Here is a 15,317-nt window from a genome sequence, read left to right on the forward strand (position 1 = left end):
ACACAGATAAATGAAGTTGGGGACATTGTGGAAAACGCCGCAAGACATAGGCCAATAAGCAGGATTCCTCCTGTGAAACCACGATATGATTGGGGTAGAAGAGCCAGGGCAATATGACTCGGCCGAGACCATTCTGCGCGAGAATATCTCTTCATATCTGGCGTGCAGAGCATTACCACCTCCGAGAATATAGGAAGCCAAGACCTTCAAGTCACACCCGTCTTCTTTTCCGGCTACCTCCGCTGCGAGTTCCTCTCTGTGGTGCAAGAAAAACTGCAAAGAATACTCTGAAGGCGCCTGAGAGAGGGCAAGCGCACTGAATATTTCCTCGGGCGTAATTTCGCGCCGGTAGCCCTCATAAGCATCTTTGTTCGGGGCAAACTTTGAGATTCGCTTGATGGCATTATGCAGATCGGCCGAAACGATGGAAACAAGCTGCCGACGATACCTCGCCTGGGACTGGCCCGACCTCTCCAGCAAAGACACCCCAGACTCTGGGGCGCAGAGAAAATCACGGAAAGACGACGAATGCCTTCCCAGCAGGCTTATCCAGGATCTGGTCAAGATCGATAACCGGGCATTTGCCGATCAGATGGTGATATTCCATCAGATTTTTCTGGCGCGGTTCGTCTTGGTAAATACGTAAGTGGCACCCCGCAAACCTGTGTTTACAAAAGACCCTATTCAGAACAAGATATCCGTAGCAGAGGGTCTGATGGTCAGGATTGAACACGCCATGCTGCCTGACCGATTCCTCACCGGTCTGCGTGTAGGGGGTTTCTTTGAATTGTTTCGGTGGTGGACTCTTTGATGACTCTCTCTGGCGTTTTGCTGCTAGTGTGACTTTAAGGTTGGTGTGTGTGTCAACAATTTATGATCTTGAATGTGCGGTGGTGGTGGTAGGCCCTCCGCAAAAGTCCCTACGGAACGTAACAGCTTACCCGCGAGCTTCGCTAACCCCTTCGAATATAGCTTTGCGCCACGGCCGACGTTCTGTGGAGTCAACGCTTATAAACTCCCGGGAGTCCTACTTGGCAAAAAGGCCTCAAGTCCTGAGCTGGTTCACAGGCTCCGGTGCCGAAAAGTTGTTGCTCCCATTTCTTGCAAAGAAGAGCTGATGCATTCGATGTTGGTCTGGCGTTCATGTACTGACAAGGCAGCGGCGGTCCGTTAGTGGCGCTGATGAAATTGCTCAGAGTGCTTTCAAGAGGGCCAAGGAGATTATATCGAACGAGCTACCAAACAAGGATGTCTGTCTGATCTTGTCGAGCCGCGGCAATTCAATGCAGGACCTCATCTGGACCCTACTCCAAGCCCGATCAACATACAGTTCGCGGAAAGATAGCAAGGCCTACATTTGGCTGGAGAAGTTCTCCGAGCGCGTCGTCCATTACGGGGCGGTGCTCGACGTCTTTGTGCAGCACCAGCCTGAGTACACATCGCTCGTGTGGGGCACTTTCAAGTTCCTCTTCACGGTCAGTCGCGATAGAACAGATCCAGGGGCCTGGTAATCACATCTGCTAACACGAAAATGCAGGCCGTAGTCAACCATGCCGGAAAGGTGAAGAATCTGGCCAAGGCATGTTGCCGTACAGCCGAGGCCTTGCCGCGAGCCGATTTGGGCCTGATACTGTATCCCACCCCGGCAATGCAGGAGGCGGTGGCCCAACTATATGCCGCCATTATCAAATTTGCCCTCAGGGCTCTTCGATGGTATCAGCAGGGACGGCTAATGCATCTGGCCACGGCCATTGCCAGTCCTTGGGCTCTGAGCTTTGAGGAAGAACTATTCGAGATTGAGCGAAACTCCAAGAGCGTCGAAGAGTTGGCCCAGAGCGCCGCGCGAGCAGAGCTCAGGGAGTTGCGCTTCCAGGTGCACCAGGGTCGTTCCGACCAGCAACAAGCAAGGGCCGAGTTGTTGCAACTGAAGAACGCCCGTGGATGATGGGTTTCGAAGCGTGACACAGCACTTTATCGGTAGGTTTTTCGGTTGGCAAGCGACACCGAGTCCGTCAGATACATTTTTTTTTTTTTTTTTTGCTGAACAGCAGCGCAACTAGCAATGAAATCTCTCCAGGCTAGTATTTCGAGTGATACGAAATTTTCCAAGAAGATGATCTGTGAGATTCAACTCGGACAGATCTTGAGCCTCCCCTTTATGGAGTCCCTCCCCACCAGCGGCCAGTCTCTTGCGTACTGCCGGTCTTTTTGGCTCCGACGGCGGCGGGCGCGCCGGACTGAGAGTTGTGCAGTCAACGTGAGCTCCTTAAAGACCTGGAACCAGGCGGAGCAGATCCGTTTCGTGGTGGTGGAGAGCGGAAACTCCACGCTCGCACGCGACCTGCTGGTGGACGTGATTACAGTGCTCCGGCGCCACGGCCTGCCGGTGCTGTGGGCGCTGCGGCCGCAAAATCTACATGAAACTAACCTCACCACCGTCGACGTTCTCCGCATGCTCCTTTACCAGGCTCTCGAGGTCAACTCGGCGGCCGTCGGCCGCTCGTATCCTATCACGGTCGCGCACCTCCGCGAGGCATCGGGCCACGACGATTGGTTGGCGCTCCTGAAGCGGGCGCTGGAAGACTGCCCCACCATCTTCGTCGTCTTCGACGCGGAGCTCGTGGATCACCTTACCGACGGCGACAGATCTCTCGCAACCAGGGGTTTCTGACCGAGTTCGCCACCTTTTTGGGCCCTGAGAGGGTGAAGATCATTGTTTCGTCGCGCTGTTTTCAGGTGATGCGGGCTCGGGAAGACCTGGGCCACGATAGTTTGATTATAGTGAGACCACAGGCGTCCACAGAAAAGAGAAGCGAAAGCACCAAGCGCAGGCGTCTGCACAGTTCAACTAGACGTAACTGAGTACAAATGGCCTAGCAAGTCGATGGGTAACTGTGAAAAACAGATGCGTTATCGCAAGCTTGAAGAAGATTCTACTCAACCTGGAAAGGATTCATACTTTACCAAACAAATCTGCTGCCAGTCAGTAGCGAGGCTAAAGAGGTTGTGATGTGGAGAGATGCGGTGGTCCCAGGTCTCTGATTCAGAGATAGGCATCTTGGTACATGATACTAACAATAATAACCAAATATTCGATAAATCGCATCAGCCTTTTGCTTCCCGCTACATAAATCCAGTCTAAGTGAGTGTATCGGGTCATGTTGGTTCCCATACCTAACTTTGGTCGAACTGCCAACTCCACAGCTGATCGACGTCGAAAGCTGCAGCATGTCCAACTTCCTTTTGGCTCTTGGATACATCTCCCAAATAATTAGTTTTGGGCTACTGGAGCCTAATTCTTTTTTTTTTCTTAGCATAACAAAGCTCGAAACTTCGAGAAGCGAAGCTCTTCAGGATGATGTTAGCCAGGCATATATGAACTTATGAGTTGGGTGCTAAGGTAAACGTCAAGCGTGAACTAAATTTCGTTTCATGTATCAATAGACTATGCGCTGTGTTCATATGGCTCCCGTTCTAGAAAACCCCAGCGGTGTAGTCAACGACAATCGCTTTCTCGATGATCTGCTCAGCCGTTTTCACAAAGGACTGGTGCGTAGGGTCCTTTGCCACGTAGTAATCTCTGTCATCGGGGCTTTCGAATTCGGCGACAAAGGCATATTGGATGCCGTTCTGCCCAAAAGTCGTCAGAAATTTAGTTTGAGCATAAAAAGTGGCTTGGAGAAAACACAGCCTACTTGAAGATTCTCCGGCGAGTTGTCCCTGCCTCCGGACATGGACTGGATGTATGGGGTCTTGGATTCGGGATGCAGACATTTATCCTTTAAAGCGACCATACTGGAGCATACCTGCAATGACTTCTGGTCAGCTAGCGTTATTCACACGGTCTTGGCACTGGCAAGGCTTTTTCTCGTGGACATGCTTCTTGGATAGCTTCTGGCGAAGCATCGGCTTTAAATTGGAACAATACAATATGTTTGATGGTCATGGTGCAAAAGTATGACCCGGCCTGAGGGGGGAAAATGTACAAAAGGGTTGTTTTGTTTTTAAGCAATAAAAGAGATGAGCGAAGTATGGAAAATAGAACAGTTGTAGCGTAAGGTGGATGAAATATATGCTCATGGGCGGGGTCATATAAACACCTATCGCTGCAGTTCTCGTGCGCTTCTGCTGCTGACGTATCGTCGCGGGGATTGGTGAGAAACGCATCCAACATGCTAAAAAGCACATCCCCCCGGCAGCCGCCAAAACACTGCAGAACGATTTGAGCGAGACTCGAAGTGCCGCCGAGGATAGAATCGTACTAAAGTTTCCATCAAATTGACCTAATCGCGGAGGGTGCGAAAGTCTTTTTGACGTCCTCTGATACCCAACCTACACCAGCCGCCTTTGAAAAGCCACGTGCTTTTACAGAGGCTACTGCAACAACGTTGTCACTGGCGCGTTTTTTCCAACTTTTTTTTTTTTTTAACCTTTTTTTGCGGAGAGATCGACAAGGGCCGGCCCGAAAGGTGGGCGGGAACATGATTTGTGCCAAACACGAATCCAGTGGCTTGGTTAACTGTCGTGAAAGAATGCCAATATCCGTGAATAAGCAGAGCTTAGAAGAGAGCAGAAACAACAGCATTCTTTGCCAGCCCAAGAAAGCAAAAAAAAAAAAAAAAAAAAAAAAAAAAAAAAAAAAAAAATGAGGACTCGGTAGGCGGTTGAAGAGGAGCGCTGACCTTTCAACCAAGATATGTGTCTCATTAGAGGTATCTGGATGCTCGATGATCTCGTAAAAACATGTGTCTACACCTACTGGAAGGTGAATTGATGGTTGTGAGACGGAATAAGAAGTTCAGTGTGTTGAAGTTGGTTGAATCTTTCTTTATGCCGCCGTTGGCTTAAAAGGGGCATAATTTATCATTAGTAACCAAGTTGCTTTGAAGAGTGTGCATGAGCGAATGAATTGGGAACTTGTAAAATGAAAATATAACTAACAATGGGTAGTATACATTGAACTAATCGTTAACATAGTTATGCACCTAGAAGACATAAGAACAATTAATATCGAAACATTGTGAATACTTTGAACAGCTTTCCTCGTAGGATTTAATCATGCGCAAAACACATTGAGCAACCTTTTTATAATCTCGGGTATCATTTAATCATGTAATCGGTCAATTGTATCATGGGCTTGTCGAGTGACATACGTCGTCGATTGATATAGCAAACTTAGACATGCAAGGACTGGTAGCACTTGAAACTCCACCTTCGTTTCTTAGGCGTCAATGGCCTCTAATACTTTTGATGATGCATCTTTCTTCTTTCAGGTTAGGTGCGCAATCGGCGGGCGGGGAAAAAACTTGCCTGGGCGCGGTACACTGCTCCTTCATCGGTAGCCCTGCGTAGCCCTCCAAGGATGGTGCAGAACGAACGAGAGATGTCCCTTGGGGACTGCCAATGTTGAGAAGTCGCGCAGTTGGTGTATCCTTATCAACTTGTCGCGTGCGTGGAGTGTCTTTGCTCCATGTTCTGATAATGTGCTTGGCACGATAGGGCTGGCGTGTTCGGCTCCCCAAATCGCCCAACAGGGAATTTAATCTATGGCAACAACAGACACAGAGAGTGCCAAGTTAGCCACCGCTTTTCGACTCCGATATTGGCAAAGCTTGTCCATTTGTTTGCTGCCAATTCACCGCTGAGTGAAATTGACATTCCTCGCTGCTCCTATCTTGAACATGCTCGTTTGGGTATTTGAGATCTGCCCAGATCGTTGTCTACGTCTACAAATTAGGCGTTCCGCCGCCTGTCGTTTGCCCAAATGCATAGTCCCCTCTGGGTTTCCCTCAAAAAGAATAGTCAGTGACGATGAATGATATATGGGCCAAGACCATATTTGCCCGCCTGGGCCGGAAACTCTGGATTACTTTTCTCAAGTGATCCTTCAGGCATCTTACTGTAATTATTCGTACCTCTGCTAGCCCATGGGAACTCTCGACCAAGGTGGTTCAGCGCCTTGCAACGTCTGAACGCCGATAGCTGACAGTGCCTGGCAACATCTGACCCTTGGCATCATGACTGTACGGTTTGGGCCTCAAGCACTACTTTGCCCAGGATGCTATAACTCCCCATCGACTAGCAGTAACTTGATAATTAATCTCGGTAAGTATTCAAATGGCCGGTTACTTAGTGATAATAGTAAAATATCTATATAGCCTTTGGTTCCAAGTCCTATCGCCAGTGATGTTGCTTTGAGCACCCTTATCTGAATATCATGGCAAACCAACTCGTGACCTCAGTGCGAAGCAGACAAAGCAGCAATGGCATTTACCCCGGAATAATCATCCACGCCCGATTGGTTGCCCGACTGCTTGCAGTTGACTGTGCCTGGCTGAGTGATCATTTATCGATGCGCCTTCCATCTCGATGTTGTTTGTTGCTGTGATCATGTGCTGCGATTGTGCATATGAGCTTGCTCCCTTTGAACGTTTAGATCAGATGTAATATCTTGTTAAGATAAGAGGTAGGTAGTGAGGCTGAGGTCCGAAACCAGGCATACTGATGACAACGCGCCTTGGGATGTACACCACCATCCAGGAAAACATGTGACTCGTGCAGCGAATGGCTGGGTTGGGCTGATGATTGATTATATAACCTCATGGCAGCCCTGGTCGCCTCAGGCTCCACTTGGCGTGTGCACCCATCTGTCCCACCCAACCGCCCAATCGTTCCTTCTGGAATGGGTAGGGAGTGGTAGCTTCCATCTGTTTCATCACGCCAACCATCCAGCCTTCTTTCCTGTCACCCAAACAGCCGAGTCATCAACGACAACATGATGGACTACAAAACCCATGATATTCTCTAATGTTTTCACTTCCAGGTCGCCGAGTATCATTCAAGTACACTCGATGTGCCAGTTCATTTGTACCACAATCCTTTTCTCTGGTTGAGGTCTTTGCGATCGCATCACCTTTGAACCTCGGGCCGCAATAATGCAATCCTCGACGTCGGCGCTTGGCCTCTGCCGCGATCGGTCTTTGTGCCCCGCGAGCATGTCAACTGCCATGAATTGAAGAACATTATCGTTGTTATTCGATATACTTTCCAATTCAAAATCATAGCAAGTCCTTTGCGGCGCGAATCCCAAGACGACCAAAACGCGGCCTCGGGCCACCACGCTTCCCGTCTACAGCCCACCCAGGCTCGTCCTGGGCAGGACGGAAAAAGGCCCAACGAGGGTTGCCCGGGCACAGAGATCATGGACGGGCAACGGGTGAAGACATCACGCAATTTACGATGTTTCACGAGCTCATGGCTGCAATCTTCGGACAAGACAAAAGAATGGCAGATATTTAGAACGGCGTCATCTAGTGAGTTTTGCATCACTTTCCTATCGTCGCATCCGCCTCGGCTTGATATTCATCTCTGTCTACAACCCATCACCTATGTAACACGACTGCTCCCAACCTCTGGGCTGTTGATTTTACGAATCACGACCACTTCGCGTTGCCTGAGCCTTTGCTAATGAAGTGTTCCTGTTCTGTTCACAGGAGAGAAATTGGGATATTGGCGGCTATTTGAGACCTTGCTTGGAGCCATGAATACCACGTATCACCGAACGATGTTTACGACCCTTATGTCACGCAACGAAATAGATGACGACTATATCCAGTGCGGTGACAGCCGCACTGGATGGAGGAACTTGCAAGTCGACATGCGACATGTTTCCTGGATGTGACATGCTTGATATGACGTTACTCCGCTACTTGGGAGCATGGGCAAAAAGTAAGCCGCCTGCACCATCTGTCTTTCGTGATGTTTCCACAACTTCTGATGTTCCCTTACTAACCCCAAAGTTCTCTCAAGATAATAGATGTTCGCCACTACATCTTGTCCTGGGCAGGACTTTAAAAGGCCTGGACTCGCCTTCGGTCTCATGATTACCGAAGGGAATTCCGCCGTTCCAGCTCGAACGGACGCAATCCTGTTCTATGAACTTGGTTGCAGCTAGTGGTTCAGCACCACTAGCTATAAGAGGGTCGAATGTGCTATGGAGACTCCATAGGTGTACGGCCTTCCTATTCTCTCTAGTGCTTTGGGCATTGCCTGAAGACCTGAGAGATGTGGAAAACTGACGTTCTTCTGCTGTGACGACTGGTTTTTGTTGATCGAGCATCAGACAACCGTGGTGCTTACATTCGAGTTTGCACCGTCGGGGTAGATCAGATGACATTGGATAGGCACCAGCCGAGGTTTCTACCGCGGCTGGGGCTTATTTGTGAGAGGTGACATCTGCGCTGCCTGTGCCAGTTGAGTTGGGGTCCCTTCTGAAGGAGATAAGCGCGATAGTAGGGGCGATATGCCTGGTTTGCCGCTTTGGGTCACGTCAATCATCACCAAAGCCGCCGCGGCAGAGGCACCCTTGCTCCGGAGCCAGCGTGAGTTCAAATATGTCTTTTTTTTTTTTTTTTTTTTTTTTGTTCAACATTTGTTTGGCGAAACTGACAATCATTCTCGTTTTAGATCACGGACTCGGCCGTGGGGGACCTGAACCCAGATACACGTCACCCTGTTCTTGGCCAAAAGCGTCTTGGACAGGCCGATACTGGGTCTAACAGTCGACTGGAGGGACTATGCATCCCCGGACTGGACTGGTCGCGTCTTCCAGAGGCACCGTGCTATAGTTGCGGTGGCCTCAAAAGTCCAATGCTCGATCCCAGGTTTGTGGGCAAAGAACGTCGACTACGCCAAGGGGACTAGCAGGTGGGGGACTTTTTGCTCGTGAGTGTTCAGAGTTAGGAGATGCCGTGTTTGATTCTCCTCGGCAGATTTTTAGATACTTAGCTTGAGCGACCGCAAATCCAAGCCTGCCCTTGTCCCCAATATGATTCTGACAGCTTCTCAGAATTATTGTGAAAACATATATGGGTGTCTCGGCTGTAAACATGATTGGCCCAAGGCTAATCCACATGGTGAATGTGATGGCAAGTTGTTCTTGATCTGAGCTATAAGCTCGTATTTGGTAGAGCTTTCACACAAACCGGCGATGCCTAACGTCGCTGCTACTGGCGACGACGTTATCGCCCATGATATAAGCTAGGAACCAGCTAGGGCTGGGACGAAGTTCTTTGCAGGTCTTCGAAGGGCTAATACCTGTCTACGGATCAGAAGGGTGGTGGCATGCTGACAGCTGAATGTGAGGCAACACAGAGAGTAGGACCAAGTTTTGTTGAGGCTCTGAGGCCGAAGACTCTACAAGGTCACGGGGCTGGGCGGTGTATTTGAACCACCCCCCAAAGAGAACCCCTATAGGCTCGGCTCAGCGGGTTTTCTCGTCACGCAAAATGATGACAGCATGCAGGGAAGGCTAGGGGGGCGCTTTAGGCTCTCGGTCGAGTTTCGGCGCTGGAGATGTCCACATTCGGACAGGACTTGTTGCATCGTGGCTTTTTGGGCTCTGGTGCATCATCAACTATGACTCTGCACCGTAGCATCTGTGTGATCGCTTTCCGCCGCGCTCGTTCGGTTGTTCTCTGGTCCGGCCCTCCGGACAAGACGGCGGGCGCCAAGCAAAAGCACAAGGCATCCACCGCGGAGATAGATGATGGGACCATAACGAACAAACAGACAGGGACGATCCTTGAGAATTTTGTGGTGCCGAAAGTATGTAGAATACCCTATGATAGCGTTGGGCATTGATTGTTTTTTTTCTTTTTCTTTTTCTTCGTTTCGAGTCAAAGGGGATGATTGATTGATTATTCGTGATTTGAGTTGGGAGGCCCAAACGTTCTGGTCCCAGAAATTCTAATAGAAAATGACTCGAGCGGAAACGATGTCGCCGATCACTGCCATCACGACAATTTTTCACTTTTCATGCGATTCACAAAACAATATGTATGGGGCTGCTTACAGATATGGGGTAAATATAGAAGCGGAGAAGGGGATGGGGGAGCCCACAGGTTTTTTTTTTGTTGTTGTTGTTGTTGTTGTTGCTGGCAGCCACAGCACGACAAATCAGGAGATGTAACCGAAGGTTGGTTTATTGGTTTAATTGTCATGGCCTGTTCATTTGGGCAAACTTCCGGCTTCGAAAATGAGTGGTAATGGCTGCTTATGGGCGGTTAAACTCCCTCAGCTCTCCCCCCCCTAATGGGCGAGGGGGTTTACAATCTTTTCGCGGGTACTCTTGGCGACAGGCCTCCTTTTGGGCGCGCCAAGGTTGCGGTTTAACAAATACGGTAATGTGCCGGTCCAGCCTATTTTTCTATTGGATGCAGCCCTACGAGGGGTGTGTATGTGTGTGTGTGTGTGTGTGTCTTTTTCCTCTCTTTATTTATCTCTCTATTATAGCAGTAAAATATCGTCAGCTAGCCTGGCGGTAATAGTGACAACTGCAGATGGGGTAATAGGTAAGCTTTATTTTGGTGCTCTATTGGCAGCTTTAATAAATTTGGGTTTGTGCTTCTGCGCTTTTATTTCTGTCGATCCTTTGGTGCCAAAATGGACAACGCTAGATGGACGGCGGATCGTGGAGGCTTGCCTCGCGAGCGCGCTTTTGCCTGAGCGAGAAAGAACAGTCAGCAGCAGCCTTGTACATGTAGCTGTCCTTGGGAGTGTGTGTGTGTGTGTGTTTTTTTTTTTTTTTCTCAATCTTGTCTGCTGACTGTTGCTTGATGTGGTGGAACATGCCGAACATCAAGCACAGACAATCAATTGTGCAGGATGCGATTCCTCGCGCGTCGAGAAGGATTTTTTTTTTGTCCACACAGACACAACAAACCAACAATAGGGCAAGAGCCAGGCACGTGGTTCTGCACAGACAGGCGCTCGGCTGGACCTCGTGGCTCAATGGACGCCAAACCTGCAGGGAAAAATGCCGGTGGCCATGCCATCCGATTGTTCTGCTGAATTGAAGCAATAGACTTTTTTTTTTCTGTTTGTTCCTTGAACTTGGGAGAGTCGCTTGCTCCACACTACTGTACCTGACGGTATCACCGTTGATCGACTTGGCACAAAGTTGGCAGCGTGACCCCTGCAATCCCGATCCCTTGGGCTTCCGCGAGATTAATGGGTGGGCAATAACGGACGGGGTTGCGGGAGGGGGAAAGAGACTCTGGGTATGAAACCTGTTTTACAGAGAAATAAAAATATATTCCCCTGTCTGTTAATTTCAACGAGGAACAATTGCCAACAGGGAGAAACAGCATAGAACAATATGTTTGATTACCGAGGAGTTTGTCAATCATAAAACCGTTGGAACCACTTGGGATAATACGAGGTAGGGAAAGTCGAGGAAACTGGGCCAGCAAAACAAACAAAGAGGAAAAAAAAAAAAAAAAAAAAAAGCACGCAAGCAAAGCACGGGAACCTTGGTGCGTAGGGACTGTGTAGCATTGTAGTCACGAATCGCTAGGGTGGTATGGCATCTCACCGATGGGCGGGCAGCTGAGAGGGAAGGGCTGCGCACAAGAATGCAATGGAGTAAAAAAGCAGAACGCGCCTCGGTGCGCATTGCGCTGTTTGACTTGTTCGAGGCGGCTTGACTAGTGCATCCCTATTTTTGTGTCTAGTTTAGATTCCTGTGATACAATGTTAGACTAGGTATTTACTGCCAAGTATATCATCTCTCATCAAAAATGGATGGTTGTTTTCTGGTTCAGCCGCGCGCGTCTTGGATTCCTTGTCGGGATACCAATAATTGTGCGACCATATGTGATGGCAGTGATAATACTGCTTAATGGATATGCGGGAGGGGCGGAGACGCCATCGCGCGAGTAAGGCCAAGCCAAGTCAAGCATGGCTCCACGGCCGGCGGGAACCAAGACGTACCTTGTCTTTCTTCTTGGGATGGCAGCGACTTGAGTTGCCCGGACCGCTAGCCGGGTGTACTGTAAGTTTTTTCGGCTGGTCGTTGAGATTGGTTGTTTGTACGGTGCGAAATGTGATCAAGCCTAGAGACGTGTGAGATGGAAGATGGGATCTGCAGCAATTTATTGGTCCATTATTCAAAAGACCTGCCATCGAGATTTTATCGTAGTCGGAGTTTGGCCGCCTCGAGCGTCAGCGTCAGCATCACCAATTAGCAGCAGTGCGGGTGTTTTACACTAATGTATGTCTAGAATTGATCAACAGGCACAGGGCTGACTTTCGGGCCTTTTTAACACGATCAATCACATCTCAGCCCATATATTCAATTTCAACCACACAATCTCAGCTGTGTATTAGATAGTCTGCTAGTTTTAGCACTGTAATACTTTGTAGTAGCTGCAAGCATGTCAAAGTTTCGAGGCTTTGATTGGCCTTGCACGCGGCTTGTCACCGACATACGGGGGAATGAGCGAGCCTCAAACCCAAGACTCTGATTATTTTCGTCGTTGAACTTGGGACGAATCAGGGGGTCGCTTAATTTCATTTTGGGAGGCCTAATTTCAGCCCACCCTTTCACTAATATCTTTAGGCCCGTTTTTTTTTTCTTACTCTGTGGGGGGGTGTGAACCCGGTCAACTGGGAATTACCGTGAAAGGCATTCCTCCCTCACGTCGAGGGCTTCCTTATGCTCCATTCACATCTGCCCGTCTGACCGAATGAACCCCTGGATCTCACCCCCAAGTGGAGACCACGGACCCGGAGCCCCACCAAGCCTAAAAGGGAATCCACTGCAGGCATATCCCCTTACCTTCATATCCCCAGTACCATGAGGCGCAGCACATCCAACGCGGCTGGAACTGGAAACTGGAACTCCCTCCGCTTCCTTTTTTGCTGACACTTCCTGCCTATCATCTGATCTTCCTCTCCTCCTTCCTTCTTTTTTCTTTTTCAACCTTCTTCTGGACAACCTTTCCAACTATCGTCATTCTCTATCACGCTACCAGTGCTATTCAGCCTGAGCCAGTCACTCCTTTTTAATAGTCGCTCTCTTCCCGCACCTCGTGGTAAGTCCCCGGCCCCTCATCTCATACATTTTCCTCATCTACATCATCACTTTGGTGATAGGACGACTTGACGATTTCACTTCCGTCTTCTTTCATTCCTTACTGACCTTTTTCTTTCTCTAGAATAACTTTTAATTTCATATACCCTTCATCACCGTTGCATATCTTCACCAACAAACATCAATATCAGCAACAATGCAGTACTCTCTTGCCGCCATTCTCGCCCTCGCTGGCTCGGCTATTGCCCAGACTCCCGGCTTCCACGCCCTGGTCAAGCCCGTCCGCGATGAGGTCATCCCCGCCGGCAAGCCCTTTACTCTGGAGTGGCAGGCCGGTGGCCAGGACGGTCCCGTCAACTTTGTCCTGACCGGAGGCGAGACTCACGCTCTGCTGCAGGAGATTGGCACCGTTGCCAGTAAGTTTCAGTATCTGTCGTGGCATTAAATCTCATGATCTGAATGCTGACCCCAAACTCGCAGCCGGCATCGACTCTAAGCTCGGCAAGTACACCTGGAACGTCGATGCCTCGCTCGGCGACAAGAAGGCCTACGGTCTCAAGATCGTCCTGGCTTCGGACCCCACCATCTTCCAGTGGTCGAACCCCTTCACCATCAAGGCCTCGTCCGACAAGACCGTGGCCAACAGCACCAGCACCAGCACCACCTCTTCTGCCTTTTCGACAATCACCTCTGCCTCGCGGGCTCCCAGCACCACCTCGACCATGATCAAGGTCAACAGCACCACCATCCCTACCAACGGCTCCAGCACCGCCACCAGGTCCAGCGCTCCCGGCGCCACCACTCTTACCCAGACCGCCACCCAAGGCGTTGCCCAGCCCACCCGCGCCACCACCCCTTCGTCTCCTCAGGCCACCGGTGCTGCTGCCGCCCTCGGCTTCAGCTCGGCTGCTCTGGTTGGTGGTGTCTTCATGGCTGTCCTTGGTCTGTAAATCAAATTATGAAGGAGAAAATAATGTTTTTGCCAATTTTTTGATTTGCATTGTCTTGGGAAACTTGGAGGGAGGTAACCTGTATACAGAAAAATTTCGGGTCAGGTTTTTTTTCATATTCGCGAAGCGGTACAAATGGGATAGATAATATCGCGTCTATGGATCACAATTTCACTTCTACTCCTTTGGGCGTATATACTCCCTCGAAAGATGCCTCTATTTACATTCAATTGACCATCAGTCCCTTCCACAATCAAAGAACAATAACATAAAAAAGTGCTTTAAAACCCCATGTTTGAATTTTAATTACATGCATGAACTAGAGTTTTTTTTTTATACCTCCATTGTCTTACTTTGTCATTCGTATCATGCTTACTACAATAGCCCCCAAACGGCAAGTCAAGCTTTCTTCTCACGAATCCCCTCTCACCTACAAAAATTAAAAAAAAATCCGACGGCTGACAATCCTTTGCAAGCTTTGATGGTTTGACGGTGGTATTTCTTTTGCTTGTTTCTTGCTTTTTACTCTTGCTTCTTTGACGCTTGCTTACTGGAGTGGACACCAATTAGGGAAGAAGCGCATATCTGGGTCGATCCCCCGCAGAATTTCATTTGGACCCCCAGGAAACAAAACAGCCGACTGCGTGCGTGCGTGGGTAGTAGCCGTCAAAACCTTTTTCAGCTCGGCGTTTGCCGTCCTCTGCGCTTTTGCGTTCTGCGTCTGTTCGCTCGTTCTCTTGGCAGTCATCACCTGACCATTTTGTTTTGTTCTTGTTTAACACTTTTGTAGACGTTCACTCAATTGTCTCATGTACAAGTCCGTGCCAGTCCAATCCTCTCTTTCTCTTTCTCTCTCTCTTTTTGTTTTTTTGCTGCTTACGATATCTCACTGGAGCGCAAGGGGCTGGTGCGCGGGCGTGCTATGTCGCGGCTTTGGAATGTATTGACTGCTTTTAACGAATCCCCCCTCCCTTCCTCGCCCTGCAAGGCATCAAGTGGCTTTTCCATGGTTTCATGTCAGTGAGCTCTCAGCCTGCAAAATCGAGGCTAGGGATGTTTCTGTATCGCGTGTGTTTTTTTTTTTCTGGCCGAGGTCCGGGCTGCTTTTCTCTCGTGTTGCTCATGTCAGCACAACGTCAAGGGGGAGTATGTATGTACATGCGAGATCGGGAACGGTGGGAAGAAGGAACGCCTATGATGACTGTATCTTGCTTCTCTCCATTGCTGTCTTTTTCAGCCCTCTCTTTCTGTCGTCTATGACCACTTGACTCTCTACCTACCCGTTCCTTACCGTGCCGTACAATCCCAACCCCTCTCGCCAACCACACAAGTTGTCCGCATGTTTCGAGCCAGATCGTCACCAAGTTTACTTTTTTTTTTGTTCACCTTCTTGGGTTTCATCCGCCACAGGTCTAGACTAACGTACAAAGATCCGAAGGAGAAAAAAAAAGCCCGCATATCTTGGCTTCGTTCGTCATTCTTTTGCTTCTTAA

The 15,317-nt window shown here is 49.3% G+C and overlaps 5 protein-coding genes across 5 annotated transcripts; 4 read left to right on the top strand and 1 right to left on the bottom strand.

Moving 5' to 3' along the window:
* Nucleotides 1-424: 424 nt before the first annotated feature.
* On the top strand, nucleotides 425-2,671 carry PpBr36_05391 (uncharacterized protein; the record flags this gene model as incomplete). The annotated part of the gene is made up of 4 exons (XM_029892547.1): nucleotides 425-642; nucleotides 1,175-1,475; nucleotides 1,538-1,937; nucleotides 2,049-2,671. The coding sequence occupies 4 exons, from the start codon at nucleotides 425-427 to the stop codon at nucleotides 2,669-2,671; spliced, it is 1,542 nt and encodes a 513-aa protein (XP_029750399.1).
* Nucleotides 2,672-3,474: 803 nt separating this feature from the next.
* Nucleotides 3,475-3,946, bottom strand: PpBr36_05392 (uncharacterized protein; the record flags this gene model as incomplete). The annotated part of the gene is made up of 2 exons (XM_029892548.1): nucleotides 3,841-3,946; nucleotides 3,475-3,630 (listed from the first exon to the last, which is right to left on the bottom strand). The coding sequence occupies exons 1-2, from the start codon at nucleotides 3,904-3,906 to the stop codon at nucleotides 3,475-3,477; spliced, it is 222 nt and encodes a 73-aa protein (XP_029750402.1). The 5' UTR covers nucleotides 3,907-3,946.
* Nucleotides 3,947-6,601: 2,655 nt separating this feature from the next.
* PpBr36_05393 (uncharacterized protein) lies at nucleotides 6,602-7,681 on the top strand (the record flags this gene model as incomplete). Its single annotated transcript, XM_029892549.1, has 3 exons — nucleotides 6,602-6,686; nucleotides 7,065-7,313; nucleotides 7,494-7,681. The coding sequence occupies 3 exons, from the start codon at nucleotides 6,602-6,604 to the stop codon at nucleotides 7,679-7,681; spliced, it is 522 nt and encodes a 173-aa protein (XP_029750401.1).
* Nucleotides 7,682-8,253: 572 nt separating this feature from the next.
* On the top strand, nucleotides 8,254-9,041 carry PpBr36_05394 (uncharacterized protein). The gene is made up of 3 exons (XM_029892550.1): nucleotides 8,254-8,381; nucleotides 8,467-8,663; nucleotides 8,956-9,041. Exons 1-2 carry the CDS (start codon nucleotides 8,303-8,305, stop codon nucleotides 8,556-8,558), a joined length of 171 nt encoding a protein of 56 aa, XP_029750404.1. The 5' UTR covers nucleotides 8,254-8,302; the 3' UTR covers nucleotides 8,559-8,663; nucleotides 8,956-9,041.
* Nucleotides 9,042-11,680: 2,639 nt separating this feature from the next.
* On the top strand, nucleotides 11,681-13,824 carry PpBr36_05395 (uncharacterized protein; the record flags this gene model as incomplete). The annotated part of the gene is made up of 6 exons (XM_029892551.1): nucleotides 11,681-11,833; nucleotides 11,981-12,037; nucleotides 12,208-12,313; nucleotides 12,816-12,875; nucleotides 13,066-13,290; nucleotides 13,355-13,824. The coding sequence occupies 6 exons, from the start codon at nucleotides 11,681-11,683 to the stop codon at nucleotides 13,822-13,824; spliced, it is 1,071 nt and encodes a 356-aa protein (XP_029750403.1).
* Between the last annotated feature and the right edge of the window lie 1,493 nt (nucleotides 13,825-15,317).

Source organism: Pyricularia pennisetigena, chromosome 6, assembly GCF_004337985.1.
Source record: "Pyricularia pennisetigena strain Br36 chromosome 6, whole genome shotgun sequence".
NCBI classification, from domain to species: domain Eukaryota; kingdom Fungi; phylum Ascomycota; class Sordariomycetes; order Magnaporthales; family Pyriculariaceae; genus Pyricularia; species Pyricularia pennisetigena.